This window comes from Rhinopithecus roxellana, chromosome 14 (assembly GCF_007565055.1).
Source record: "Rhinopithecus roxellana isolate Shanxi Qingling chromosome 14, ASM756505v1, whole genome shotgun sequence".
Classification (NCBI taxonomy): Eukaryota; Metazoa; Chordata; class Mammalia; order Primates; family Cercopithecidae; genus Rhinopithecus; species Rhinopithecus roxellana.
The window spans coordinates 87,913,879-87,941,503 of record NC_044562.1 but is presented as its reverse complement, the minus strand read 5'-3'; the positions used below and the strand labels follow the sequence as shown (position 1 = coordinate 87,941,503).

Sequence of the window (27,625 nt, the reverse complement as noted above, 5' to 3'; positions counted from 1 at the left end):
CCTCTAGTGCTTGGTGTTCTGGGTGGGCTCATTCACTCTTCTGGCTTCAGTTGGTTTCTGTATATGAATGACTCATGTAACAGTTAACCTCCAACCCATACCTCACTCTCAGTAGCAGACCTGGATATCTGAATGTATATTAGAAGTTTCTACTTGGATGTCCTGTAAATAATTCAACATACATAAAATTAAGCTCATCTGAAATCCACTGTTCCCACCTGCCCCTGCTATCCAGCAGAGTGAATGAGTGAATGTTAGTCACTCCATTTGTGTAGTTGCCTATGGCAGAAAACTGAATCATTCTTCTTTTTTTTTTTTTTTCATTTTAAGAGACAGAGTCTCACTCTGTCACCCAGAATGGTGTGAACACAGCTCAAGGAGCCCCAACCTCCTGGGCTCAAGCAATCCTCCCATCTCAGCCTCCTGAATAGCTGGGTCCATAGATGTGCACCACCATGCCTGGGCTCATTTTTTTTATTTTTTATTGTGTAGAGATGAGGTCTCACCATCTCTCACCATCTTGCCTAGGCTGGTCTCAAACTCCTGGGCACAAGCAGTTCTCCTGCCTTGGCTTCCAAAACTGCTGGGATTACAGGCATGAGCCACCGCGCCCAGCACTGAGCCATTCTTATTCTTTTACTCAGTCTCCACATCTAATCAGTCTCCAAATCTTATTGGTTTGACTATAAAGTTCTTGACATGTTTACATTTTTCTCCATGACAGCTAAATTTAATCTTCCACAGTTTTGTTCCTTCCTGTCCATTCCCCAAACATAGCCAATGTGATCTTTCTGAAAAGAACATGTTACTTTCCTACTTAAAACCTTTCTGTTAACCCCTCATTAGTTACTTTTAAATGCTCATTCTTGGCTGGGCATGGTGGCTCACATCTGTGTAATCCCAGCACTTTGGGAGGCCAAGGTGGGTGGATCACCTGAGGTCAGGAGTTCGAGACCAGCCTGACCAACATAGTGAAATCCCATCTCTACTAAAAATACAAAATTAGCCAGGCTTGGTAGTGCACACCTGTAATCTCAGCTACTTGGGAAGGTGAGGCAGGAGAATTGCTTGAACCCAGGAGGCGGAGGTTGCAGTGAGCCAAAATCGCGCCACTGCACTCCAGCCTGGGTGATAGAGCAGGACTTCATCTCAAAATAAATAAATAAATGCTCATTCTCCTTGGAATTAGTGAATTAATGGTTTAGTATGACTTACCAAGGCCTTTGTTACTTGACCTCTGCTTACCTTTTCAATTTAATCTATCAATTTCAACTCTGCTTCAGCCTATAAAATTTTTAGGACTTTTTTTTTTTTTTGAGACAGTCTCGCTCTGTCGCCCAGGCTGGAGTGCAGTGGTGCGATCTCGGCTCACTGCAAGCTCCGCCTCCCGGGTTCACGCCATCCTCCTGCCTCAGCCTCCCAATTAGCTGGGACTACAGGCACCCATCACCATGCCCAGCTAAATTTTTTGTATTTTTAGTAGAGATGGGGTTTCACCGTGTTAGCCGGGATGGTCTCGATCTCTTGACCTCGTGATCTGCCCACCTCAGCCTCCCAAAGTGCAGGAATGACAGGCGTGAGCCACCGCGCCCAGCCTTTTTAGGGCTTTTATTGGCAATGAACTTCCTTGCCTCCAGTCATCTGTCATCTGAAAAGTAATAGAAGCTACAGTGAAGCTACTGAACAAATTGGTATACAGATAATAAAATTGTGCCTTTACCTTGTATGAGTTTGGAATAAATATTTATTTATTTATTTAAGATGGAGTCTCACTCTGTTGCCCAGGCTGGAGTGCAGTGATGTGATCTCAGCTCACTGCAACCTCCACCTCCCAGGTTCAAGCAATTCTTCTCCCTCAGCCTCCCAAGTAGCTGGAATTACAGGTGCCTGCCACCAAGCCAGGCTAATTTTTGTATTTTTTAGTAGAGACAGGGTTTCACCATGTTGGCCAGGCTGGTCTCAAACTCCTGGCCTCAAGTGATCCGCCTGCCTCGACCTCCCAAAGTGCTGGGATTACAGGCGTGAGCCATCATGCCCGGCCAATAATAATTTTTGAAAAGAATACTTTTTTTTTTTTTTTTAGGAAGGAAGAGGAAGAACTGGGATAGCTAAATCACTAAATATTGATTCCTGGCCTTGCACAGTGGCTCATGCCTATAATCCCAGCATTTTGAGAGGCCAAGGCAGGCAGATCACCTGAGGTCAAGAGTTGGAGACCAACATGGTGAAACCCCGTCTCTACTAAAAATACAAAAATTAGCCGGGCCTGGTGGCAGGTGCCTGTAATCCAGCTGCTCGGGAGGCTGAGGCAGGAGAATCACTTGAACCCGGGAGGCAGAGGTTGCGGTGAGCTGTGATGGTGCCATTACACTCCAGCCTGGGCAACAGGGCGAGACTCCATCTTGAAAAAATATATATTATTAATTAGTTAATTTTTTTTTACAGACACTGGCTTGCTCTGTTGCCCTGGCAGGAGTGCAGTGTCACCATCATAGCTCAGTGCAGCTTCAAACTCCTTGGCTTAAGTGATCCTCCTAGCTCAACCTCCTAAGTAGCTGGAACTATAGGCACCTGCCACCACACCCAGATAATTTTTTAATTGTTTTTTTTTTTTTAATAAAAATATTTTTGACCAGACGTGGTGGCTTATACCTGTAGTCCCAGCAATTTTGGGGGCCAAGGTGGGTGGATTACTTGAGCCCAGGAGTTCAAGACCAGCCTGGGCAACTTGACAAAAACCCATCTCTACTAAAAATATAAAAATTAGCCAGGTGCACAGTTATAGCCCCAGTTTCTTGGGAGACTGACGCAGAAGAGTCGCTTCAACCTGGGAGGCTGAGGTTGCAGTGAGCCAAGAGTGCCACTGGACTCCAGTCTAGGTAACAGAGTGACTCTGTCTCAAAAAAAAAAAAAGTATATATACATATATGAAAAACTTTTTTGCATTTGCCTTCCCAAAATTCTGGGATTACAGGCTTGAGCCAATGTGCCTTACCCCTTTCCTGTATTTTTTATAAGCTTAATTTAAGGAAACTGGTTGATAATAAAATTGGTAATAAGAGGTATTGAAGTTTAATTGCATGAATACTGTCTTTCCTAACAGCCTTGGGTTCAACATTGTGCTTTATGGTTTGGGTTCTAAGAGAGATTTACTAGAAAGGTTTCGAACCACTATGCTGCAAGATTCCATTCACGTTGTCATCAATGGCTTCTTTCCCGGAATCAGTGTGAAATCAGTAAGTTTCAAAAATGTTAAAGGGAAAAACATTATATCCTCTGCCAATTCATGCCCCCACATAAATGAGGATGGAGTATTAAAGAATTTTTGTTTTAGTCTTCACAGTAGTAGGATTGTATAGTGCTTAATACCATGTGTTCGGACTCAGAAGAATCTAGCTTTGAAACCGTCTTTGAATGTCCTACGTTGTAACTGACATATATTAAAACTTAGGAAAATATGTTAGCTTTGTTTACTACATGAGTATCAGTGGTACTTCTGAAGAAGGGAATTATGGGGTCTTCAGTTTTGTTATAAACTATGAAAATGCTTTATTAGGCAAAAACTACATGCTGTGAAAATGCTTTAAAATGCAACAGGATGTGAAGACTATAGTTTTACAATACATTTATCATAGATCATTTTTATTTCAAATGCTTAATATCTCTTCATCATTTGAACATGAAATCTTTTGGGTGCTGGATATTGAGTCATGTAGTATTCCTTTTTAAAAGTGTCTATAGTGTTTGTGTCCTGTTTCCTTTGATAGAACTGTAGTTTTCTCATGTTTCTCATGTTCTTGGGAGCGTTTTCATTTGTTTTTGCTGCCCTCTTATATTACCTATTACGTTGACATCTTTGCTATTCTTTTCTGTTTTCTTTTAGCCACAACTCAGGCAAAAAACAATGAATTAGATATAATTCATCGAGTACCAGTAGAATTTTTTAAAGTGATTTTTTTAAACTTTTGGGAAATCCAAATTCATTACTAATTTATAAAAAAGTTTTGATTTTCTAGTTGTATATGACAATAAATTGTAATTAATGTGGCACCTCTTGCATATTCATGATATAGGTCCTGAATTCTATAACAGAAGAAGTCCTCGATCATATGGGTACTTTCCGCAGTATACTGGATCAGCTAGACTGGATAGTAAACAGATTTAAAGAAGGTAACATGAAGTAGATGCTCTGTAGTTTTAGGGTAAAGTTAAGCATATACTTCTACTTATTCATGTATTTATATACATATAGTACAGTTATACATACATATATGTATTATATACATACATATACATACAGTGTTACTATTATTATCATTATTATATATATATATATATTTTTTTTTTTTGAGACAGTCTCTCTGTTGCCCAGGTTGGAGTGTAGTGGCACCATCATGGCCCACTGCAGCCCTGACCTTCTGGGCTCAAGCAATTCTCCCACCTCAGCCTCCCAGGTAGCCGAGATCACAGGCGTGTGCCACTGTGCCTGGCTAATTTTTTATTATTTGTAGAGATGAGGTCTCGCTATGTTGCCCAGGATAGTCTGGAACTTCTGGGCTCAAGCAGTCCTCCTGCCTTGGCCTCCCAAAGGGCTGAGATTATAGGTGTGAGCCACCACACCTGGCCCAAAAAGATTATTTTAATAATGGCACTTATCTTGGTGCTCTAAAATAATTTGACCTTTTTCTATGAACTTTTTCTGTGAACTTAACAGGGAAGAAAAATGTTAGTCCCACTTTCTTAAGTTTGTATATCCAAAAGCCTTTTTCTGTTTATAAAACACTCCAGAAGTGCAGTGGCGCAATTTTGGCTCACTGCAACCTCCGCCTCCTGGGTTTAAGCAATTCTCCTGCCTCAGCCTCCCAAGTAGCTGGGATTACAGGTGTGCACCACCAAGCCCAGCTAATTTATTTCATAATAATTTTCAGGTTTTGTTTTGCTTGTGTAAAGTGCCTCCACTTGAGTGTTACATCTTTGTCTGATATTTTTATATTGTTTAATGTTTTTATAAAACATTATTTCTTGGCTGGACACAGTGGCTGACGCCTGTAATCCTAGCGCTTTGGGAGGCCAAGCTGGGTGGGTCACCACAGGTCAAGAGTTCGAGACCAGCCTGGCCAATATGGTGAAACCCCATCTCTACAAAAATACAAAAAAAATTAGCCAGGCATGGTGACACGTACATGTAGTCCCAGCTACTTGGGAGGCTGAGGCAGGAGAATTGCTTGAGCCTGGGAGGCAGAGGTTGCAGTGAGCCAAGATCATACCACTGCACTCCAGCCTGGGCAATAGAGTGAGACTCTGTCTAAAAATAAATAAATAAAACATTATTTCTTTATTCTGTGTATATATCATTACATTGGGATAATTTTATATACTAAGATCTCTGATTCTTTTGGTGTGAATGTTTTGGTTATGTGAGTATGTCAGAAAATTGGAAATAGTATTATATAGTCTCTGATAGTTAATTGCCATTTATTAATGACTAAATTAAGAATTAAGAGAAGTACTTGAGAATGCCTAACTGCTTTGATGGATAATTTTATTGATAATGTCAATAATCCTAGCTCTGTTTCCATAGTACTTTTATCTTGTCAATATTCTAGCATGTTCTTTAGTTTTATCTTCATTTTGTTTCCAACCTGAAAAGCTTTCTGTCCCAAATTTCCTTTCACACTTCCACACCCATTTTATCCACAGTTCTTGATAGAAATGGACAGTATACTTTTTTGTTTTTGGTTTTTTTTTTAACACAGTCTTGCTCTCTCACCCAGGCTGGGATCCAGTGGCACAAACACATTTCACTACATCCTAAACCTCCTGGGCCCAAGTGATCCTCCCAACTCAGCCTCCCCATTAGCTGGGACTACAGGCACACACCATCTGCCTGGCTATTGTTAAAATTTTTTGTAGAGATGGAGTCTCACTGTGTTGCCCAGGCTGGTCTCAAACTCCTAGGCCTCAAGGGATCCGCCTGTCTGGGCCTTCCAAAGTGCTGGGATTAACAGACATGAGCCCAGCCAGACAATATACACGTGTATACCAACTGTACACATTTGAAAACAGGTAGAGTTGATTCTCATTATTCACAAATTCTATAATAACAAATTTACCTGCTTGCTAACATTTATTTATAATCCCAAAATCAATACTCTTGGCACTTTTGCAAAGTGAAACATACACAGAGTGGCAAAAAGTTTGCATTGCCCAATGTACACATTCTAAGCAGAGGTCAAACAAGGCAATGCTTTGCCTTCTTGTTTCAGCTCTCATACTATAAGCAAGCGTCCTTTTCGCAGTCCATTCAGTGCTACATTTTTCACATTTTTCTGCTTTTGTGTCAGTGATTTGGCTGTTTAAAATGGCCCCCAAGCATAGTGTTAGAATGCTATCTAGTGTTCCCAAGCACAAGAAGGCTGTGATGTGCCTTGGGGAAAAAATGCCTGTGTATATAAACTTCCTTCAGTTATGAGTTATAGTGTTCTTGACTGTGGGTTCCATGTCAACAGTGTACATTAAAAATAAAGTTGCCCTTAAAAGCCAGGCGCGGTGGCTCACACCTGTAATCCCAGCACTTTGGGAGGCCGAGGCAGGTGGATCACTTAAGGTTAGGAGTTTGAGACCAGCCTGGGCAACATGGCGAAACCCTGTCTCAACAAAAAATACAAAAAATTAGTCGGTCCTGGTGGTGCGCATCTGTAATCCCGGCTAGTCAGGAGGCTGAGGTAGGAGAATCGCTTGAACCTGGAAGTTGAGTTGGAGGCTGCAGTGAGCCAAGATCACACCACTACACTCCAGCCTGGGCAAGAGAGCGAGCCTCTGTCTCCAAAAAAAATAAATAAATAAAAATAAAATTGCCTTTAAACATGTAATCCCAGCACTTTGGGAGGCCAAAGCAGGCAGATCACTTGAGCTCACGAGTTTCAAACCAGCCTGGGCAACATGGTGAAACCTCATCTCAACAAAAATTATAAAAATCAGCTAGGTGTGGTGGTACACACCTATAGTCCCAGCTACTCGGGAGGCTGAGGTGGAGGATAGCTTGAGCCCTGGAATGTCAAGGTTGCAGTGAGTTGAGATCACGCCACTGCACTCTAGCCTGGACAGCAGAGCCAGAACTTGTCTCAAAAAACACACACACAAAAAAGCTGCTTTCTGTAGGGCCTGACTTCAGTGCTAATCATGTCTTGTCTATTTTATGAGTAAATGACATATCTTCTCAAATAAATTACATACCCCTAAGCAATCATTATTTTATCCTATACTACTTTAATATATTTTTTAATACCTAGGCGTTGTGTGTGGTAGAGGAAATAATCACTGAAATATCACTAAAAATAACAATTGCGGCTGGACATGGTGGCTCACGTCTGTGATCCTAGCACTTTGGGAAGCCAAGTTGAGTCCAGGAGTTCAAGACCAACCTGGGCAACTTAGTGAGACCCCCGTCTACCAAAAAAACAATTAGCCAGGCGTGGTGGTGTGCGCCTGTAGTTCCAGGTACTCGGGAGGCTAAGGTGGGAGGATTGCTTGAGCCCAGGAGTTGGAGGCTGCAGTGAGTTATGATTGTACCACTGCACTCTAGCCTAGGCAACAGAGTGAGACCCTCTAAAAATAATAATAATAATTGGATTTCTTTTCTTTTTAGATTCTTCTTTAGAACTCTTCCTTCTCATCCACAATTTGGATAGCCAGATGTTGAGAGGAGAGAAGAGCCAGCAAGTCATTGGTCAGTTGTCATCTTTGCATAACATTTACCTTATAGCATCCATTGACCACCTCAACGCTCCTCTCAGTAAGTTAAGTGTTACTATTTTTCCTTCTAGAGATATCAGTCTTACAAAACATAGTATTAATGTAAATCAGAAAATTTTTACTGTTTTTAGAATGCTTTTCCCCCTTTTACATGTTTAAAAACACAGGTTGCCAAAAACGTGTTCTCAATCTAATTTAGAACATACTTTTTGGAAATAAAAATTCAGATACTAAATAAGGATGTTTTAGTCTAAAGTTAAATGGGGAGAAAAGACACAACTATTATTTTGGTCTCCTTCTCTTCTTGTAATATTGCAGCATTTATTTTATGAACTTAATGTATAGACTTTCTGATAATCCTGTAGAAGAAAATGTTAAAACATTACTAATTTTTTAAAAAGAATGCATTGGTAATGATTTTAATTTACGCTTAATATAAAAATAAAGGTTCAGATGTTGGTTGAAAATGAAATTAGATTGTGAGTTACTGATTTAGATATGGAAGTGGCAAAAATGAAAAACTTTGGGATTCATTTTTATTTAATCCTTTCTCATTCTTTTGTAAAGTGGAATCTAGTAACATGACAATATGAAAATAATTTGTAATTCTTGTTTTCTTTGATCATGTGCTAGTGTGGGATCATGCAAAGCAGAGTCTTTTTAACTGGCTCTGGTATGAAACTACTACATATAGTCCTTATACTGAAGAAACTTCCTATGAGAACTCTCTTCTGGTGAAGCAGTCTGGATCCCTGCCACTTAACTCCCTTACTCATGTCTTACGAAGCCTTACCCCTAATGCAAGGTAAGGATGAAAACCATATTTCTTTTTTAAAAACTATACATTTTAAGATATGTACTACTAGGTTTTAATGGTGATACTGAAGTCCCTAGTTAGTTTGAAGGATTAAGAGAAATTATAGTAATAATAGTTACCAGTACTGGATTATAGGGTAGGCAGATAAGTCAACAGCAGTCTTATCAAATTGCTCAGTAATAAAGCGAGAGTACCAACTTTTTATTTCTTAATATATTTTGATATTTCTGAATATGAGCACCTGAGTGGTCATAATGGAGAAAAAGCAGACTTTTCATGACTTTTACTTAAATTTTATGGTTATTTTTCATTACATATTGAAAATTCTGATCCAGACACTGAGTACTTTATATGCAATACCTCATTTGATCCTAAGGTGGATAGTCAGTAGCACAAAGACTTTGATCCAGATATGTCAGCTCCAAAACATCACTGTATGATGTCTCCAGTCAAGCCCTTACAGCAGCCTAACCAAGAGGCATATCTGAATAAATAAATGCAAGCTGATTATAGCATAAGCCAGCAAAAAATAAATTGCATAATTACCCAGACTTAGTGGCCCATGCCTGTAATACCAGCACTTTGGGAGGCCAAGGCAGGCAAGTCACTTGAAGTCGGGAGTTCGAGACCAGCCTGGCTGACATGGTGAAACCCCATCTCTACCAAAAATATATAAATTAGCTAGGTGTGGTGGACACACCTGTAGTCCCAGCTACGCAAGAGACTGAGGCCGGAGAATTGCTTGAACCCAGGAGACAGAGGTGGCAGTGAGCTGAGATTGCACCACTGCACTCCAGTCTGGGCGACAGAGTGAGACTCTGTCTCAAAAAAATAATAAAGAAAGAAATTGCATAATTAGCCTGTTGAAAGAAGCTTTTAGTAACAAACTTTACCCACTGACAAAAGCATAAAATTATAGAATTATATTTAACAAGATGAAGTGTTGAAAAATAACAAACCTTGCTGAGAATAGATAATTAAGAGCTGGATAGACGAAAAATATTGTGTTCTTGGGTGGGTAGATTAAATATTATAAGAGTAGCAATTCTTTCCATATTAGAAATGTGTTAGACTTACCAGGCACAGTGGCTCAAGCCTGTAATCCCAACACTATGGGAGGCTAAGGCAGGAGGATTGCTCCAGCTGGGAGCCTGAGACCAGCCTGGGCAACACAGGGACACTCCATCTCCACAAAAAGTTTTAAAAATTAATTGAGTGTGGTGGTGTACCCCCATAGTCTCAGCTGGGGAGGCTGAAGGGAGCCAAGATCACTCCTTTGCACTCTAGCCTGGGTGACAGAGCAAGACCTTGTCTCCAAAAAATAGGTATTTGATCTATAAATTAATCAAAATGTAAATGAATTTTTTTATTTTAAATTTGAAAGAAAATTTAGTTTCCTAAAGAATAAACAGTCGGCTGGGTGTGGTAGCTCACACCTGTAATCCCAGCACTTTGGGAGGCCGAAGCGGGTGGATCACTTGAAGTCAAGAACTCGAGACCAGCCTTGTCAACATGGTGAAACCCTGCCTCTACTAAAAACACAAAAATTAGCCAGACTTAGTGGCGCACACCTGTTATCCCAGCTACTTGGGAGACTGAAGCAGGAGAATCGCTTAAACCCAGGAGGCAGAGGTTGCGGTGAGCTAAGATGGCACCACTGCACTCCAGCCTGGGTGACAGAGTGAGCCTCTGTCTCGAAAAAAAAAAAAGAAAGAAAAAAAAAAGAAGAAGAAACAAGCAAGTCTAGCAGAGACAATTTCTTTTTTTGTTTTTAAAGAGCAACAAAGGGACACTTGTGGTCAAGATGGCATAATACTTTTCACTCTTTCATCCCCTCTTTTTCCAAAGACACAGCATAATAGACAAAATTTAAAAATAAATACCCTGGCTCAAAATAGAAACATCTCAATGCAACAGAATGATAAATCAGTGAGCAGAGTTGAAGCCACAGCACAGCTGCATTCTAGGTTTAGAAGTGGCATTGGCAGCCAGGATTTTGACTTATATGGGATGATAGTAGTGTGATGATATATATTGCCCAAACCAGATATTTTCATTTAGGACAAATGCTGAACTGAACAGATGTTTGGTATAGAAATAAAACCATATAAAACATATAGTATTCAAATGTATATATCAATATGAATAAAAGTTTTAAATGTGCATGGAAATGAAAAATACCTAATTCAGAATAATTAGGTATTTTTAGGTACTAAAAATAATAAAAAAAAAATTAGGTACTAACCCTGGAGAAGAATAAAGAGGAATAGATAGAGGATGGTGTACACAGGGACTCTGGGGATATCTTTTTTTTTAACCCCTCCCCAGCAATTTGTTTTTCTTTACCTGTGTGTTTGTGGTGGGGGATTAACTTTTTGTTGTGAGATGATTATAAATTCAGAATAAGCTACAAAAATACATGCCAGGAAGTCTCATGTACCCTCCTCCCAAAGCACCAACTTCCACCAACCACCACCATCTCATATAACCACAGTACAGTATCGGAACCAAGAAATTGACATTGTTATAATCCCATCCATCAAGCTTATTTGGATTTCACTATTATACATGCTGCACTTGTGTGTGTGTGTGTGTGTGTGTGTAAATTTCTGTGCAGTTTTGTTACCTGTAGCCTTGTATAACTACCTCCATGTATATAGTCAGCTGTACCATCACCACAAGACTCAAATGTTGACCCTCAAATGCTAATTTTAATGAATGTTGTTACTCTATGAAGCTGATTTGAACACTGAAGATAAGATTAGCATTGAACTCGGCCGGGCATAGTGGCTCACCCCATAATTTTACTACTTTGGGAGCCAGAGGAGGGAAGATTGCATGAGGCCAGGAGTTTGAGACGAACCTAGGCAACATAGTGAGACCCCATCTCTACAACAAATAAAAATAAAGCCTTGCATTAATATTGAAATATGCAGGCTGGGTGCGGTGGCTCATGCTTGTAATCTCAGCACTTTGAGAGGCCAAAGCAGGCAGATCATTTGAGGTCAGGAGTTTGAGACCAGCCTGGCCAACATGGTGAAACCCCATCTCTACTAAAAATACAAAAATTAGCCCGGCATGGTGGTGCATGCCTGTAATCCCAACTACTTGGGAGGCTGAGGAGGGAGAATCGCTTGAATCCAGGAGGTAAAGGTTGCACTGAGCTAAGATCACACCACTGCACTCCAGCCTGTGCAACAGAGTGGGACTCTGTCTTAAAAAAAAAAAAAAAAAAAAAAAAGGCCGGGCACGGTGGCTCACGTCTGTAATCCCAGCACTTTGGGAGGCCAACACGGGTGGATCACGAGGTCAGAAGATCAAGACCATCTTGGCTAACACGGTGAAACCCCGTCTCTACAAAAAAATAAGCTGGGCGTGGTGGTGGGCACCTGTTGTCTCAGCTACTTGGGAGGCTGAGGCAGGAGAATGGTGTGAACCTGGGAGGCGGAGGTTGCAGTGAGCCGAAATCGCACCACTGCACTCCAGCCTGGGTGACAGAGCGAGACTCCGTCTCAAAAAAATAAAATAAAAATTGAAATAGGCATTAAATGGTTATCTAATGAAATTTTTTGATGGAATTGGGGACAAAGTCTTCATTCAGTTTTGTTATTACTAATAATAAAAGTCCTTAACTGCTGAAGGACTGTTGGAAGTTATTGTGTGTAAAGTTGAGGGTCCACGCATTGTGAGAACTCACAACATTAAATATGGCAATGGCTACTCTAATGCAAGCTTTTTTTTGAGATGGAGTCTCATGGTGTCGCCAAAGCTGGAGTGCAATGGCGAGATCTCGGCTCATTGCAACCTCCCTCTCTGGGTTTTAAGGAATTTTCATGCCTCAGCGTCCTACAAGTAGCTGGGACTAGAGGTATGCACCACCACACCTGGCTAGTTTTTGTATTTTTAGTAGAGATGGAGTTTCACCATGTTGGGCAGGCTGGTCTTGAACTCTTGACCTCAAGTGATCCACCCACCTTGACCCCCAAAGTGCTGGGATTACAGGCATGAGCCACCATGCCCAGTCTAATGCAAGTATTTTTTATTTTGGCATGCCTCAGTGTCTGTGTGCTGACCTCAACATTTTCTTATTTGAACTATTTTGAAATTCTGCTTGATTCTGCAAACTCCAGTATCATTTAGACTTTACTTGGTGATTGAATAAAAATTTTAACCAAAATTCAGCTCTGGAGTTAGTAGTAGTACCTAGTTAAAAAGTAGTCATTGAGGGCGGGATGCAGTGGCTCACTCCTATAATCCTAGCACTTTGGGAGGCTGAAGTAGGCGGATCACTGGAGGCCAGGAGTTCAAGACCAGCCTGGCCAACATGGTAAAACCTCATCTCTACTAAAAATATAAAAATTTACCTGGGTGTGGTAGTGTCCACCTGTAATCCCAACTACTCAGGAGTCTGAGGCATGAAAGTCGCTTGAACCTGGGAGACCAAGATGGCAGTGAGCCAAGATTGCACCACTGCACTCCAACCTGGGCAACAGAGCGAGATCCTGTCTCAAAAAAAAAAGTGTTCATTGAGATGATCCAAAATATGATTATAGTCATTGTTTTCTGGACCTGCATAAAAATGAAAATGCATATAAGTTTTGAATTTTTGGCATACCCAAGGACTAATGGGAGTCTTAGTTTTTGTAACACTGCTTCCAACCCCATAATTCTACCTGGTTCACTCTCCTATGGAAATAATTCAGAATATGAAGAAATAGGTACAGTTTTATTTAGTGCAGAATTATTTTTTCTGTATCCAATCACCCATTAAGAGTTATTTTTAATCTAAAATTAGAAATAATGTAAACGGCCAGGCGCGGTGGCTCAAGCCTATAATCCCAGCACTTTGGGAGGCCGAGACGGGCAGATCACGAGGTCAGGAGATCGAGACCATCCTGGCTAACACAGTGAAACCCCGTCTCTACTGAAAAAAAAAAAAATGCAAAAAACTAGCCGGGCAAGGTGGCGGGCACCTGTAGTCCCAGCTACTTCGGAGGCTGAGGCAGGAGAATGGCGTGAACCTGGGAGGCGGAGCTTGCAGTGAGCTGAGATCCGGCCACTGCACTCCAGCCTGGGCGACAGAGCGAGACTCCGTCTCAACAAAAAAAAAAAAAAAAAAAAAAAGAAAGAAATAATGTAAACATCCAAACCAATAGGGAAATGGTAAGTTTATGGTACATGGTAGATAAGCAGCTGTTAAAACTTCCTTAAGTTCTTCTTACAGATGGAAAAAAAGAAAAAAAGAAAAACTTGTTTAGGAGAAGTTTTAAAGACATGGGAAAAATCAAAAAGTGAAGAAGCAAGGTATAAAGTGGTATATGCAGTATATAAATGTATGAATTTGTGGTATTTCCACCCACTTCATTCCACAAAGATTTGAGACAACAGCATACCCCGTATGATCTCAATACCAAGTGTTAATGGATATTGGATTGATATTTTTCTCTTTAGATGTTATTCTGTATTCCAACTTTTCTACCAAGGCTAACCTAAAAAGTAAGAAAAAAAATTTTCATATTTGTTTTGAGACAGGGTGTCTGTTGCTCAAGTACAGCCTCAAGCTCCCAGGCTCAAGTGATCTTTGCACCTCAGCCTTCCGAGTCGCTGAGACCATGGGCGCATTCCACTATGCCTGGCTGATTTTTTAATTTTTTATAGAGACAGAGTCTCACTGTGTTGCCCAGGGTGGTCTCAAACTCCTGGGCTCAAGCAGTTCTCCCACCTCAGTCTCCCAAAGTGCTGAGATTACAGGTGTGAGGCACCACACTCAGCCTATATTTTTCTTTAGACGAAATAAAAAAGCTTTCTGTTTAAGTAGGCAAGGATATGATATTCCTTGGAGGCACAGAAGATAATGCAGATAGGCCAAGTATTTGACATTTTCTTTGTGTATTACTATTAGTTGTTACCTTTTGATGTTAACATTTTGGATTTAAATTCTTGTTTTTTGTTTTTAGGGGAATTTTCAGGCTACTAATAAAGTACCAGCTGGACAACCAGGATAACCCTTCTTACACTGGTATCCAATATTTATGACATTCAATTGTGTAATTTTTGTTTTACCCCATACATTTCCTTTCTCTGGAATTTAATGACAGCAGTGTAGTTTTTCACAGCAGTGAGTAAGTGGTCACTCATGATGGGTATGTCTGCCACATAGCAAATTTTCAAGCAGCTCTACAGATCCACTGCCGAGCAAGGTGTTTGCCAACACAAATTGAAAGATAAACCCAGCTTACTTTAAAAATGTTCTGTGCTAACTATGGATGTGTATCTGCCAATTACATATTTTTCATATTCTAGGCATCTTAGGAGATTGTCTTCCCCTTTGGCAGAAATGATTTCAACAAACATTTTAATAATTGTTCTGCTCTCATGACTTACTTGTTCTTTAAAAGTCCTATCAATACTTGTTCACTGCTCTGGGATAACATGCAAATAGCACTTTTATTCTGTGTTCTTTTGTATGGGTGTTTGTATATTGGGTCATGTCTTAAGTGCTGACTTATGTTCATATCCTTTTGAACTTGCCAGGCCTTTCTTTTCAAGATTTTTACCAGCAGTGTCGGGAGGCATTCCTTGTCAATAGTGAGCTGACACTCCGGGCCCAGTTAACTGAATTTAGGGACCACAAGCTTATAAGAACAAAGAAGGTAAGACTCCACTGTTGTAGCATTGTATGCCAGGAATAGTCTATATCATTTACTTAAGGACAAGTATACCTTTGACTCAGATCTGATTTTGAAACTGACGTCCTGCGTTGGGTCGCAGATTCATTTAGGGGATATGCCATTTGAGTTTGTAGAAAGAGCCATGGTAGAAGTACCCTGCTTCAGAGCAGAGCAGAGCAGAAAACTCCTCATATGTTCTAGTCCAGAGTAATAGGCAATTAGAAACATGGTGTGAGTCAAATAATTCTGTTCTTTGGTTTTTTTCCCTATTGCTCATTCATTAATTTGGTCTATATTTATTGAGTACTAACTGCATAGATATTGCACTAAGTATTAGGATACAGTAGTAAGCAAAAACTTGATTGCTTTTCTTATAGAGCTTAAAGTCTAATGGGGGAGATGGACATTAGTCAAGTAATCACATACATAAAAATTTAACTGTAAGGAAGTCCTATGATTAAAAAGTACATAGTTCTGAAAGAATTTATTTAAATAGGTGGATTTGACCTATTTATGGATAGATATCAGAAGTGACCACTGAGCTGAGATCTAAAGGAAGACTAGGAGGCCAGACGTGGTGGCTCACGCCTGTGATCCCAGCACTTTGGGAGGCCAAGGTGGGTGGATCATTTGAGCCCAGGAGTTTGAGACCAGCCTGGCAACACAGCGAGACCCTGTCTATGGGGGAAAAAAAAAAAAAGAGCTGGTTGTGGTGGCACACACCTGTAGTCCCAGCTGCCCAGGAGGCTGAGGTGGGAGGATCACTTGAGCCTGGGAGGTGAAGGCTGCAGTAAGCCATGATCACACCACTGCACTCCAGCTTGGGCAAGAGTGAAACCCTATTTCAAAAAGAACAAAACACACACACACAGAAAGGAGCAGCATTTTAGGGAGACAGATGATGAGTTCATGATCTTAATCAGTTTAGACAACTCTGTTTGAGGTTCCTTTGAGATTTCCAGATGGAAATGTCAACTATGCAGTTGGATACCTAGGACAAGAAACCAGAAGAAAGATCTGGGTTGGAGAGAGAAGATTATGATTCTTATATATTTAGGTTATAACTGAAAGCAGGCATTGGGGGTACTACCTAAAGGGAGGACATTTAGTGAGAATAGAGAGCTAGGAGATAAGGCCAGAAGTCTGACATTTAACAAGCCAAGTAAAGGATAAGGTGAGAGAAACAGCCAGAGAACTAGGAAGAAAACCAGGATGTGATGTCACAGAAGCCAAGAGAAGCATGTTTTAATGCAGAGAAAATAGTCAGCAGTGTCAGATGCTGCTGAGAGGCCAAAAAGATGAAGACTGAGAATGTCTGTGAGATTTAGGAATATAAAATTCCTGATGGTCTAAGCAAACGATGTGATAATGGGAGCAGTAGCTCAGTTGAACTGTGTTGAATGAGGTGTGGAAATGGAGACTGCCATCATAGCCAACTTGCCTGGAGAAGTGCAGAGATAATGTGATAGATGGAGAGGAATGAAGATGTCTAGTGAGGGTTACTGAAAAATTGGACATACTTAAATGTATTAAATATTGAAAACCCAAAGGGAAGGATCTTGTTGAAAGGAGGAAGAAAGGATAGAGACATCAATAGTGTTAGATTCTGGACAGGGCAGGAAAGTGAAAAATGATCTAAAGCACAATGAAAAAAATAAATACCCACCTACCCACCCTCTAATTAGTTGTCTTTTCCACTATAAGGCTGTTTAACTGTAACTCCATATATTTAAGTATATATGACTATGTGCCCTTTTGCCTTAATTTTTATACTTATATATTAAAAATATTACATCAAAGAAATAAATTCATTTTTTCTTTAGCCTCTACAATAGAAGAGTTTATATACCTCTTATGAATGACTAACGTACAGGTATTCTTAAATCTTTCAGGGAACTGATGGAGTAGAGTATTTATTAATTCCTGTTGATAATGGAACATTGACTGATTTCTTGGAAAAGGAAGAAGAGGAGGCTTGAAGCTTTCCTTTATTCTTGAACCTCCCATGGAAGGGTTGTACCCCAGCTGCCACTCCTCTAGTTGAAAGTGTTGTGTTTACATCTGACATTAAATTATTTTTCCAGCGTACAAGATTTAAATTTGGGAAGGGGTGGGGGATGTCCTCAATTAGAACTTTTGATCAGCCTGGCTGGTACCGTCTAGTACTATGCAGCGGTCCTCAAGTTGGAGAAAATGTGCCTTTCATTCATTACCTCTCTGGAGACTTCTTGCTGGAATGAACAGTGTGCTCAGGGACTATTTGGAACTGGATGTTTTTGAAATATTTTATACTTAAAGATATTCTGAATTTTTTGAGGGCCTTTTAACACTCCCCGAGCTGATTGTTTGCAAGTGTGTTTGTTCCAGAGTGTGGAAGTATAAAGACATGGGCATCACATAAATTGGCTTTGTTTGCTATTCTGTGTGTCAGAACCAACGAGTGTAATGGAGAAGGCAGGTCATCTCTTACTGTTTCTAAAACAACTTAAAAGGTATAGATTGGGAAGAGGTGGGTGATCCAGCTTTCTCCTTTTGGATTGAGGCTATGTACTTGGTGGGGGCAGGGGAGGGAATATATTATACTACTATTCAGTTGGGATAGTGGGAAAAACAAAGAGTATATAGGGTATCTACCCAGCCTAGAAAGCACAGAACAATACGTCATATATTTGGAACAGTTAATGTCTGTGCCATGACCTTCATGATACCAGTGAGAAGCCAGGCTAGAGAAATAAAATCCTGAATTACATTTTAGTAATTGTTTTCAAGACACAAAAAATAAAACATTTCATTATTCTTGTATATTGACATATTTTTCTTTTCCTGAATAACATGCAGGTGAGTAACATATTAATGGTTGGCTGTAAATTTAATCTTGATTCTTCTGTCAAGTAGACCTAAAACTCACTGTAAGATATTTCAGTTTTTTCCTTAAAATGATGATTTCAAGCCTCCTAAATATTTGCACGAGATTTTTTTCTTAGGAAAGAAAAAAAGGCTCACCTTGGCTACTGTTGTCAGCTTACAGTCGTCACATACTCCCTGAAATATCTGACACTTGGAAATGAAGTTCTTCCTGAAAATATCACTGCAATAAAATATGTACTACATCAGCATTTCTCACTCATTTCTTATCTTGTAAACCTCTTTCATGAAAATATTTCCAAAAATCCTTGGAATTTTTAAATAATTTTTCTTGTGGTATATAATTAAGTAATTTTGGCTAGGCATAATGGCTCATGCCTGTAAACCCAACACTTTAGGAGGCCAAGGCAGGAGGATCTCTGGAGCCCAGGAGTTTAAGAACAGCCTGGGCAACATAGTGAGACCTTGTCTCTACAAAAAATTTAAAAAATCATCCGGGCATGGTGGCCCATGCCTATAATCCTAGCTGCTGTGGAGGCTGAGGCAGGAGGATCACTTGAACCCAGGGGTTCAAGATTACAGTGAGCTATGATTGTGTCACTGCACTCCAGTACGGGTGCAGAGCAAGACCTTGTCTTTTTTTATTTTTTTAAAGGCATTTTTTAAAAAATTAATTTTATGTTAAGTCCATGGGCTTAGTCTTTTTTTTTTTTTTTAGATGGAATTGCACTGTCGCCCAGTCTAGAGCGCAGTGGTGTCATCTAAGCTCACTGCAGCCTCTGCCTCCCAGGTTCAAGCGATTCTTGTGCCTCAGCTTCCTGTGCTAGGACTACAGGCACACGCCACCATGCCTGGCTAATTTTTGTATTTTTAGCAGAGATGGGGTTTCACCATATTGGCCAAGCTGGTCTTGAATTCCTGAACTCAAGTGATCCCACGTCGGCCTCCCAAAGTGCTGGGATCAGGGGTGAGCCACTGCGCTTGGCCAAGGGCTTAGTCTTAAATATAACCTCTAGTCAAAATGTTTAAACAAATGTGTACATGAATGTGATTTTAAAAATTGTTTTAATAGTACCACAGGATATTCAGTGAAAGTGAGTTTCCTGCCCACTCCCTGATCCACCCAGTTCTTTAGGCAACCACTAATAGCATTTTCTTAAGTATTCTTCCAGATATAGCCTATGCATATGTAAAAGTATCTGTCTCTCTCCTTTTAAAAACACAATTGGTAATATATCATACTTGCTGGTTTGCACCTTGCTTTTTTTGCTTAAGATATCTAGTTTTAATGACCTAATGTGCAAATTTTTGCATCTGCCCTAAATATCTACTGGTTTATTTTTATAATTTTTGTGTCTATACTATTTGCAAGCAGTATCTGTCAGTAGACTTTATTATTAATAAATAAAAAGCCAATTTGGATAGAATCACTTTGTAAATTTGTAGTGCTGCTTTTTTACTAAAAATATTTTTAAGTTCTTCAAAAGAAGTTTTATGAGTGCATCTTACAGATCTGGTGAAGATCTTGGCATATTATTGTATGCTGTTTGTTGACTTGTGTCCGCATGGGTGTCCCTCAGGCTCTAGCAGTTATGTCTTGACTGCTAAGGCTCTAATTTCTTCTACTGTGTTAACTTGCTTCTGGCAAGATTGAACAGACCTACTGAAACCTTGAAAGGTTTTCTGGGTACTCTTAATAAAATTACAAAAAAAAAAAAGGCACAGGAGATGTCAAACATTTATTGTTTATAAATTTGCCACAGTGCTGTATTTATTGTGAAAGGACTGCTAAATTAGTTCTCACAGTAGTCCAGAAACTGGACTTTCTTAGCATCATTTGTTATTTTAATACACGATCACTTCACTCATATGAAGTGAACATAACACTGATCACTTCACTCATCAGTGTAAACAGGTGCAGTAGCTCACATCTGTAATCTCAGCACTTTGGGAGGCCAAGGCAGGCCAATCTCGAGACCAGGAGTTCAAGACCAGCCTGGTTAACATGGCAAAACCCTGTCTCTACTAAAAATACAAAAAATTAGCCGGGCGTGGTGGCACCCACCATGTAGTCCCAGCTACTCAGAAGGCTTAGGTGGATCGATCATCTGAGCCCAGGAAAGCTGAGGCTGCAGTGAGCTGTGATCATGCCACTGTACTCTAGCCTGGTGGGTAACAGAGTGAGACCCTGTCTCAAAAGATCAGTTGGTTTGGGGGCTGATTAATAGATTTTGCCCAACTTTTAAACAAAATGACTAACTTTAGAAGTTTACTCTTTTTGTTCCAGCTAATTCAAATGTGGAGGCAGTAGCATTGTTCAGAATGTACTTTTTACATTCTGTGAGGTGAAATTACTCTTCCAGCATAATCCTGAATAGCCTAAATTTGAACACTTACTACACAAAAGGCAGTAGTTGTGAGAATATGAAGGTGAAATACGAAATGTCTGTTAAGTGTTTGTTTTTGAGACAGGGTCTCGTCATCCAGGCTAGAGTGCAGTGGTGCCATCTCAGCTCACTGCAGCCTTGACTTCCTGGGCTCAAGTGATCCACCCACCTTATCCTCCTGAGTAGCTGGTACTACAGGAGGCACACACCACACCTGGCTTTTTTTTCTTTTCTTTTTCTGTAGAGATGGGGTTTCACCATGTTGCCTAGGCTGGTCTTGAACTTCTGGGCTCAAGTGACCCACCCACTTGGGTCTCCCAAAGTGCTGGGATTAACAGGTGTGAGCCACCTCACCCAGCCTATGAGGTTTTAATAGCATAAGTTATAGCATCCTTAATGTGTTGAATAAAGCAAATTTGAAAAGACTGATGCTATGGAAAATATAACTTTAAACATGAGTACAATACAAAGCTCATTCCTAAATTTTTGTAACAATTTTTATATTTATCACTGGCTCCAGGCTTCTCAAGTATTTAGGGTCAACATCTTTACCTTTGCTACCCAAAGTGTAGGCCTTAAAATGGCAGCATTTGCCTGGCATGGTGGCTCATGCCTGTAATCCCAGCACATTGGAGGCTGAGGCAGGTGGATCACTTGAGGTCAGGAGTTCTTAACTACCCTGGCCAACATGGTAAAACCCTGTCTCTACTAAAAATACAAAATTAGCTGGGCATTGTGGCGAGTGCCTGTAATCCCAGCTACTTGGGAGGCTGAGGCAGGAGAAGTGCTTCAACCTGGGAGGCAGAGGTTGTAGTGAGCAGAGATCGTGCCACTGCACTCCAGCCTGGGTGACAGAGTGAGACTCTTGTCTCAAAAAAATAAAAATAAGGCCGGGTGCGGTGGCTCACGCCTGTAATCCCAGCACTTAGGGAGGCCGAGGTGGGCGGATCACCTGAGGTCAGGAGTTTGAAACCAGCCTGACCATGGAGAAACCCTCTCTACTAAAAATGCAAAATTAGCTGGGCCTGGTGGCACATGCCTATTATCCCAGCTACTCAGGAGGCTAAGGCACGAAAATCGCTTGAACCCGGGAGGCGGAGGTTGTGGTGAGCCCAGATCACGCCATTGCACTCCAGCCTGGGCAACAAGAGTGAAACTCTTGGCCGGGCGCGGTGGCTCAAGCCTGTAATCCCAGCACTTTGGGAGGCCGAGATGGGCGGATCACGAGGTCAGGAGATCGAGACCATCCTGGCTAACACGGTGAAACCCCGTCTCTACTAAAAAATACAAAAAAACTAGCCGGGCGAGGTGGCGAGCGTCTGTAGTCCCAGCTACTCGGGAGGCTGAGGCAGGAGAATGGCGTAAACCTGGGAGGCGGAGCTTGCAGTGAGCTGAGATCCGGCCACTGCACTCCAGCCCGGGCGACAGAGCGAGACTCCCTCTCAAAAAAAAAAAAAAAAAAAAAAAAAAAAAAGTGAAACTCTTGTCTCAAAAAAAAAAAAGAAAAAAAAAAAAAAAAAGCCAGGCTCAGTGGCTCACGCCTGTAATCCCAGCACTTTGGGAGGCCAAGGCAGGAGGATTCCCTGAGCTCAGGAGCTCAAGACCAGCCTATGCAGTGTAGCAAAACCCCATCTTTACAAAAGTAAACATTTTAATTCGAAAAAATTAGTAGGGGGTGGGTGGTGGCAGGTGCCTGTAGTCCCAGTTACCCAGGAAACTGAGGAGGGAGGGTCACTTGAGCCCAGGAGTTCGAAGCTGCAGTGAGCTATGATCACACCACTGCATTCCAGCCTGGGTGACAGAGCAAGACCCTGTCTCTAAATAAAAAAGAAAAGGGAGGGAGAAGATTAGGATTTTTGCCTTGGCACTGGTGAAAGAAGGGCAGGAGAACTCTGAGAGATTCTTTCTTGAGGCCTGTCCCTGAGGCTTAACACACCCAAAAGACTGTAACAAGGGCTAGGGGAGTTATAAGCCAGGAACTGTGCAGAAACACCTATAATGTATGTTTTATATATGATCATATATGTATATTTTAACACCACACATTAAAAATCCAGATTTCCTGTGCCCCTGAAAGATCAGGAAGACTTGGCCACGCTGGACCTTCATCCTGCCCAGCAGCAGTTGCCTTGAGCTGAACTGTTGCTGCCACCTCCTGGCCAGCTGCTGCTTTCCTGCGCTAGTGTCTGATTTGGATCCTGATCTAGATTGGTATGCAGCACCCTCCAATATATGTGCACAAAAGATTATATAAGGTGTCGCAGATGCACAACAAAGGTGGTGACGCTGTTCCCTACAATCTGCAACCTTCCACCTGGAATGTACCATCCATTTGGGCATCCAAGGCGACCTTGTAAGTCCTACAGGATGGGGAAGATTTTTCATGTGACGCCTGTGAGAGAATGTGCATGTCCTTCCTCAGCCTTCAGCTTTCAGGAGTAGACAAGGGATTACTAAACCACAATTTCATGTCAGTATGTGGCCTTATTTATTAAATCAGCAAAACAGCACAAAACATCATTAGACACTAAGCTTAAAAATGACATTTCAGGCCAGGCACAGTGGCTCACATCTGTAATCCCAGCACTTTGGGAGGCTGAGATGGGCGGATCACTTGAGCCTAGCAGTTGGAGACCAGCCTGACCAACACGATGAAACCTTGTCTCTACTAAAAATACAAAAATTAGCTGGGAATGGTGACGTGTGCCTGTAATCCCAGCTACTTGGAATGTTGAGGCAGGAGAATCACTTGAACCCGGGAGGCAGAGGTTGCAGGGAGCTGTAATCATGCCACTGCTCTCCAGCCTGGGCAACAGAGTGAGACCATGTCTCCAAAAAAAAATGGTATTTAAAAAAAAAATGACATTTATGTTGAGCAGTGTTCCTTTGTATTTTAATAATCCTGTATTTAATACAGATTAAGTAAATATTTAAGTTATAATGGATGTGACATAAAATTTCTTTTAAAGATAGGTAAGAATATATATATAAAAGGAAATAAGGGAGTCAAAATACAAGGAAAAAAACACAAAAGGCGGCAGTAATGGAGAAAACATAAGTGAAAGATGCCAGACACAAAGGACCACGTTTATGATTCCACTTACAGAAAATATCCAGAACAGACAACTCCATAGAAATAGGATTCAGGGGATGGGAGGAGGGAGTTATTACTTAATGGAGCTTCCCTTTGTGGTGATGAAAAATGTTTTGGAACTGTAGTGGTAACGGTACCACAACACTGTATATGTACTAAAAGCTACGGAATTACATACTTTAAAATGGTGAATTGGGGGGAGGGGCAGGAAAATGGTGAATTTTATGTTATGTGAATTTTACCACAATAAAAAATAAAAAGAGAAAAAGTTGCTTTACACAAAAGCATTAAGTAAAAATTATATGTGGTATGGTAAAACAGCACAAATCATAAAGGCAATCCAAGAATGCCTAAACTGGAGGGAATATTGCTTTAGCCAGATTATCTGAAAACGGCAGTCCTCGGGTGGAGAAAGGTGTATCTGCCCTGCCCAACCAGTGGAGGCAGGCAGGGGCCTCGCAGCCCAGTGCGGGCGCTGTTTAGAAAAGGGCATCCACGTGGAGAAAGGGCCCAGATTAAATGGGGCAGGATGATATTTTGAGATATCTGACTTCTTTCTGCTCTGGAATTTCACTCCCTGGCCCTGCCCCCTGCCTGTGTCAGCCAAGTTCATTCCCAAGAGAGGAAAGTGACAGAGCAGAAATTGGGAACAAAGGACTGTGGAAGAAAAAAAAAATTACAGGTAAGTCATCTAAAAAGCAATAAAGTAATAGTAATATGAATAATGATTGTGTATATATATATTTTTAAAACGACATCCTGATAAATCTCATTCTGATTCTGAAATTTAGGTGAGAGACTAGATTATAGGCAGAACTAGGAACAGGGACAAACAGACCTTATCATTGCAAAGAGGCTACTACCTAGAAAGAAGTATTCAAGCCCAAGTTTTTCAAGCATAATGTTAAATTAAGCAAGGGCAGAGATACCCAAATGGATCCATCCCATCCCATCTACAATTAAACTAAGGAAAGAATCACTTGAGCTCCTTCCCAAGAATGTTAAGTAAACAGATTTTATTCAATCTTTCCTAGAGTTTATGTGAATACTTGTTATTTAATATGGTAGTTACATTACAGTTTTACCATATGAGTGATAGAACATTTGGTGAATCTGCTGGGGCGTGGTGGCTCAGGCCTGTAATCCCAGCACTTTGGGTGGCCGAGGTGGGTGGATCACGAGGTCAAGAGATCCAGACCAGCCTGGCCAACAAGGTGAAACCCTGTCTCTACTAAAAATACAAAAATTAGCTGGGTGCGGTGGCACGCACCTATAGTCCCAGCTGCTCAGGAGGCTGAGGCAGGAGAACTGCTTGAACCTGGGAGGCAGAGGTTGCAATGAACCAAGATCGTGCCACTGCACTCCAGCCTGGTGACAGAGTGAGACTCCATCTCAAAAAAAAAAAAAAAAGAAAAAAAAAGAACATTTGGTGAATCAGATTAACAAACTGGAAATGATCATACCCTCTAAGACACTCTTCTAGAAGCACACTAGTCCCACTGACTCATGTTACAAATTCAAGTTGGCATCCAACTGATTTGTAGAATGTTATCCTGATGTTTCTGCAATTATACCACCTGAAGAGGGTCCCTGTCAGTCTCTGATAGGATAATATTTATCTTATTCTCCAAGTGAGAACCCAGCATATCTCGAAGGTCAGAAAGAAAGCCTCGTTCAGTGTTGCTATGTTCACAGAGGATGACATTTATTCCTTGGGAAGCAGCATCCAAAATATCATGATGGGACATCTCACCTACCAAAAAGGAAAGAGCAAATTCTTAAATGCTAGATATGGAATCTGTGGAATGAGGAAACACAAAAGCAGAAATACCAAGTTTGTATTCTATATAAAGTGAATGTAATACAGCAGAACTGTTATAAATCTAGAAAGTACTGTACAGTTTTCTTTTATGTCCTCCAACTTAAAAACAGAAAAGTCTGGGCGCGGTGGTTCACGCCTGTAATCCCAGCAGTTTGGGAAGCCTAGGCAGGGGGGTCACCTGAGCTAAGGAGTTCCAGACCAGCCTGGCCAACATGGTGAAACTCCATCTCTACTAAAAACACAAAAATTAGCTGGGTGTGGTGGCGTGCGCCTGTAATCCCAGCTACTCAGGAGGCTGAGGCGGGTGAATTGCTTCAGTACGGGGGCTGGAGGTTGCAGTGAGCCAAGATTGCACCACTGCACTTCAACCTGGGTAACAGAGCAAGACTCTATCTTGAAAATATAATAAAATAAAAATAAAAGCCATCCCATTGAGAATTCCAACTTCTTTTTCCTTGGCAGATTGTCCAATCCAACATATTTGGTCAGAACCAGATCTGTAAACACCCATTTTACTGTGTTTCCACAGTAAAATGAATGACCACTGCTAAGTAAAATGAGGCCTTCAGAAAATCTGCCTCTTATGTAATAAATACCTCTGGAGGACATTCTGTGTATACTGCCCAGCAGACTTATGCTTTGTAAGCACCAGAATTTCTGTCGTCAACTTAGTCTAATATACAAGGATGAAATGACTTTAAGTTTATTTCCAGATTAAAAACAAAGTATTTTTCTTTGACTTAAGCAAAATCCCTAGAAACTCTGGAGGGAATCTCATCTGTTGTGAAAAGATTTGGGGAAAACTCAAATATTCTGAATTTTTAATTTATTTATATTTGTATTTATTTTTTTTAGACAGAGTTTTGCTCTGTCGCCCAGGCTGGAGTGCAGTAGCATAATCTCAGCTCACTGCAACCTCTGCCTCCTGGGTTCAAGTGATTCTCCTGCCTCAGCCTCTCGAGTAGCTGGAATTACAGGCACCCACCACCAAGCCTGGCTAATTTTTGTTATTTTTAGTAGAGATGGGGTTTTGCCACGTTGGCCAGGCTGGTCTCAAACTCCTGGGCTCAAGTGATCTGCCCGCCTCGGCCTCCCAAAGTGCTGGGATTACAGGCATGAGCCACCGTGTCCAGCCCAATATTCTGAATTTTTAAAAATGTAGTTTGTGAATTTGATAACTTGTAATTTAAAAGCAAAACTGCATTGTGTACAATTTGGTTTGTTCTTTAGAAAGTACAATTTTGAACTGTATTTAGAGACAGAAGGGCATACAAATTTAAGAAAAAAAAAAGGTTCTTAGGAAAAAAAATTGAGTTTTTTCTCTAATTTTCCCACAAGAAAACATCTGTAAGTAAAAAATAAGTTTTCTTAATTCCAGAATTTTTCAGTTCCCCACACTCTTCTAATAAGTGTCATTTCATTATAAGGAATAGTTTTTATTCAAGCACCTTTTAAAACATCTAATAGTAAAAGTAAAAAGCAAAAGACACTAAGATGGCCCAGCTGGAAGCCTTGTTTTAGGAAAGATAAGTCTGGCTGCCTGTACTGTGACAAACTCACTGGCCGGAGAAGGCATGAAAGGGGGGAAATCAGTGAAGACCCTGCAATAATTGCTGAAGCCAACGGAAAGAAAAGCTTGGCCCAGGATGGCAGCTTGAGAAAGGAAAAGCAAATGGAGAATGAAATGACAAATGAGAGAACTTATATTTGCAAGGAGCAGGCTCCCCATCTGCTGGTCTTACAGGGTGTTACCCTTAACAACCTAATACAATGAGAACACGGCCTCAGGCTCACAGGAAGCGTGATGAAGTTCAGCAGAGGTCCCTTAGGAGGGGCTTCGCATCTCTGAAGTTACAGTCAAAAGCGATGCCTCACAGACCAGAGACATCTAATGCTAGCCAGGTAATATTTTCTATTTCTCCCCACAGCGAGATAGGAAGGACATTTTAACATTTTGGAACTGCCTGAATTTATTTTGTGAACATATTATATTTTATCATTTTTTTAAAAAACTAGTTTTTAAAAAAGTATTTATGAGGAAACAATCAGATACCCCAAATCGAGTGAGAAGCACAAAACAAAGAGCCTATACTCTTTTTAAAATGTCAATGTTATGAAGACAAAGCTGAGCAACTATTCCACACTGAGGGAGACTAATAACAACTAAATGCAATGTGAGATCATGGGCTGCATATGGATCAGAAAAAGAAATGC

The 27,625-nt window shown here is 40.8% G+C and overlaps 2 protein-coding genes across 10 annotated transcripts in view; one reads left to right on the top strand and one right to left on the bottom strand.

The window, feature by feature from the left end:
• The window catches only part of ORC2 (origin recognition complex subunit 2), a 62,039-nt gene extending 42,497 nt beyond the window's left edge, over positions 1 to 19,542 (top strand). The window contains exons 12-18 of the mRNA XM_030916342.1: positions 3,104 to 3,236; positions 4,074 to 4,170; positions 7,649 to 7,795; positions 8,389 to 8,560; positions 14,530 to 14,591; positions 15,107 to 15,225; positions 17,136 to 19,542. Coding sequence (XP_030772202.1) covers positions 3,104 to 3,236; positions 4,074 to 4,170; positions 7,649 to 7,795; positions 8,389 to 8,560; positions 14,530 to 14,591; positions 15,107 to 15,225; positions 17,136 to 17,222 — 817 coding nt within the window. The 3' untranslated portion in view covers positions 17,223 to 19,542. The remainder of the gene's footprint in view (positions 1 to 3,103; positions 3,237 to 4,073; positions 4,171 to 7,648; positions 7,796 to 8,388; positions 8,561 to 14,529; positions 14,592 to 15,106; positions 15,226 to 17,135) is intronic.
• The window catches only part of NIF3L1 (NGG1 interacting factor 3 like 1), a 47,851-nt gene that overhangs the window by 6,663 nt on the left and 13,563 nt on the right, over positions 1 to 27,625 (bottom strand). For 6 of the 9 annotated variants that reach the window (XM_010373461.2, XM_010373467.2, XM_030916345.1 and 3 more), the window contains exon 7: positions 24,913 to 25,342. The exons of 1 other annotated variant lie outside the window; for it this stretch is intronic. In XM_010373461.2, coding sequence (XP_010371763.1) covers positions 25,158 to 25,342 — 185 coding nt within the window. In that variant the 3' untranslated portion in view covers positions 24,913 to 25,157. Of the gene's footprint in view, positions 1 to 16,096; positions 16,235 to 18,246; positions 18,332 to 24,912; positions 25,343 to 27,625 lie in introns of those variants that run through there. 2 more of the 9 variants (XM_030916348.1, XM_030916347.1) reach the window with 2 other exon arrangements.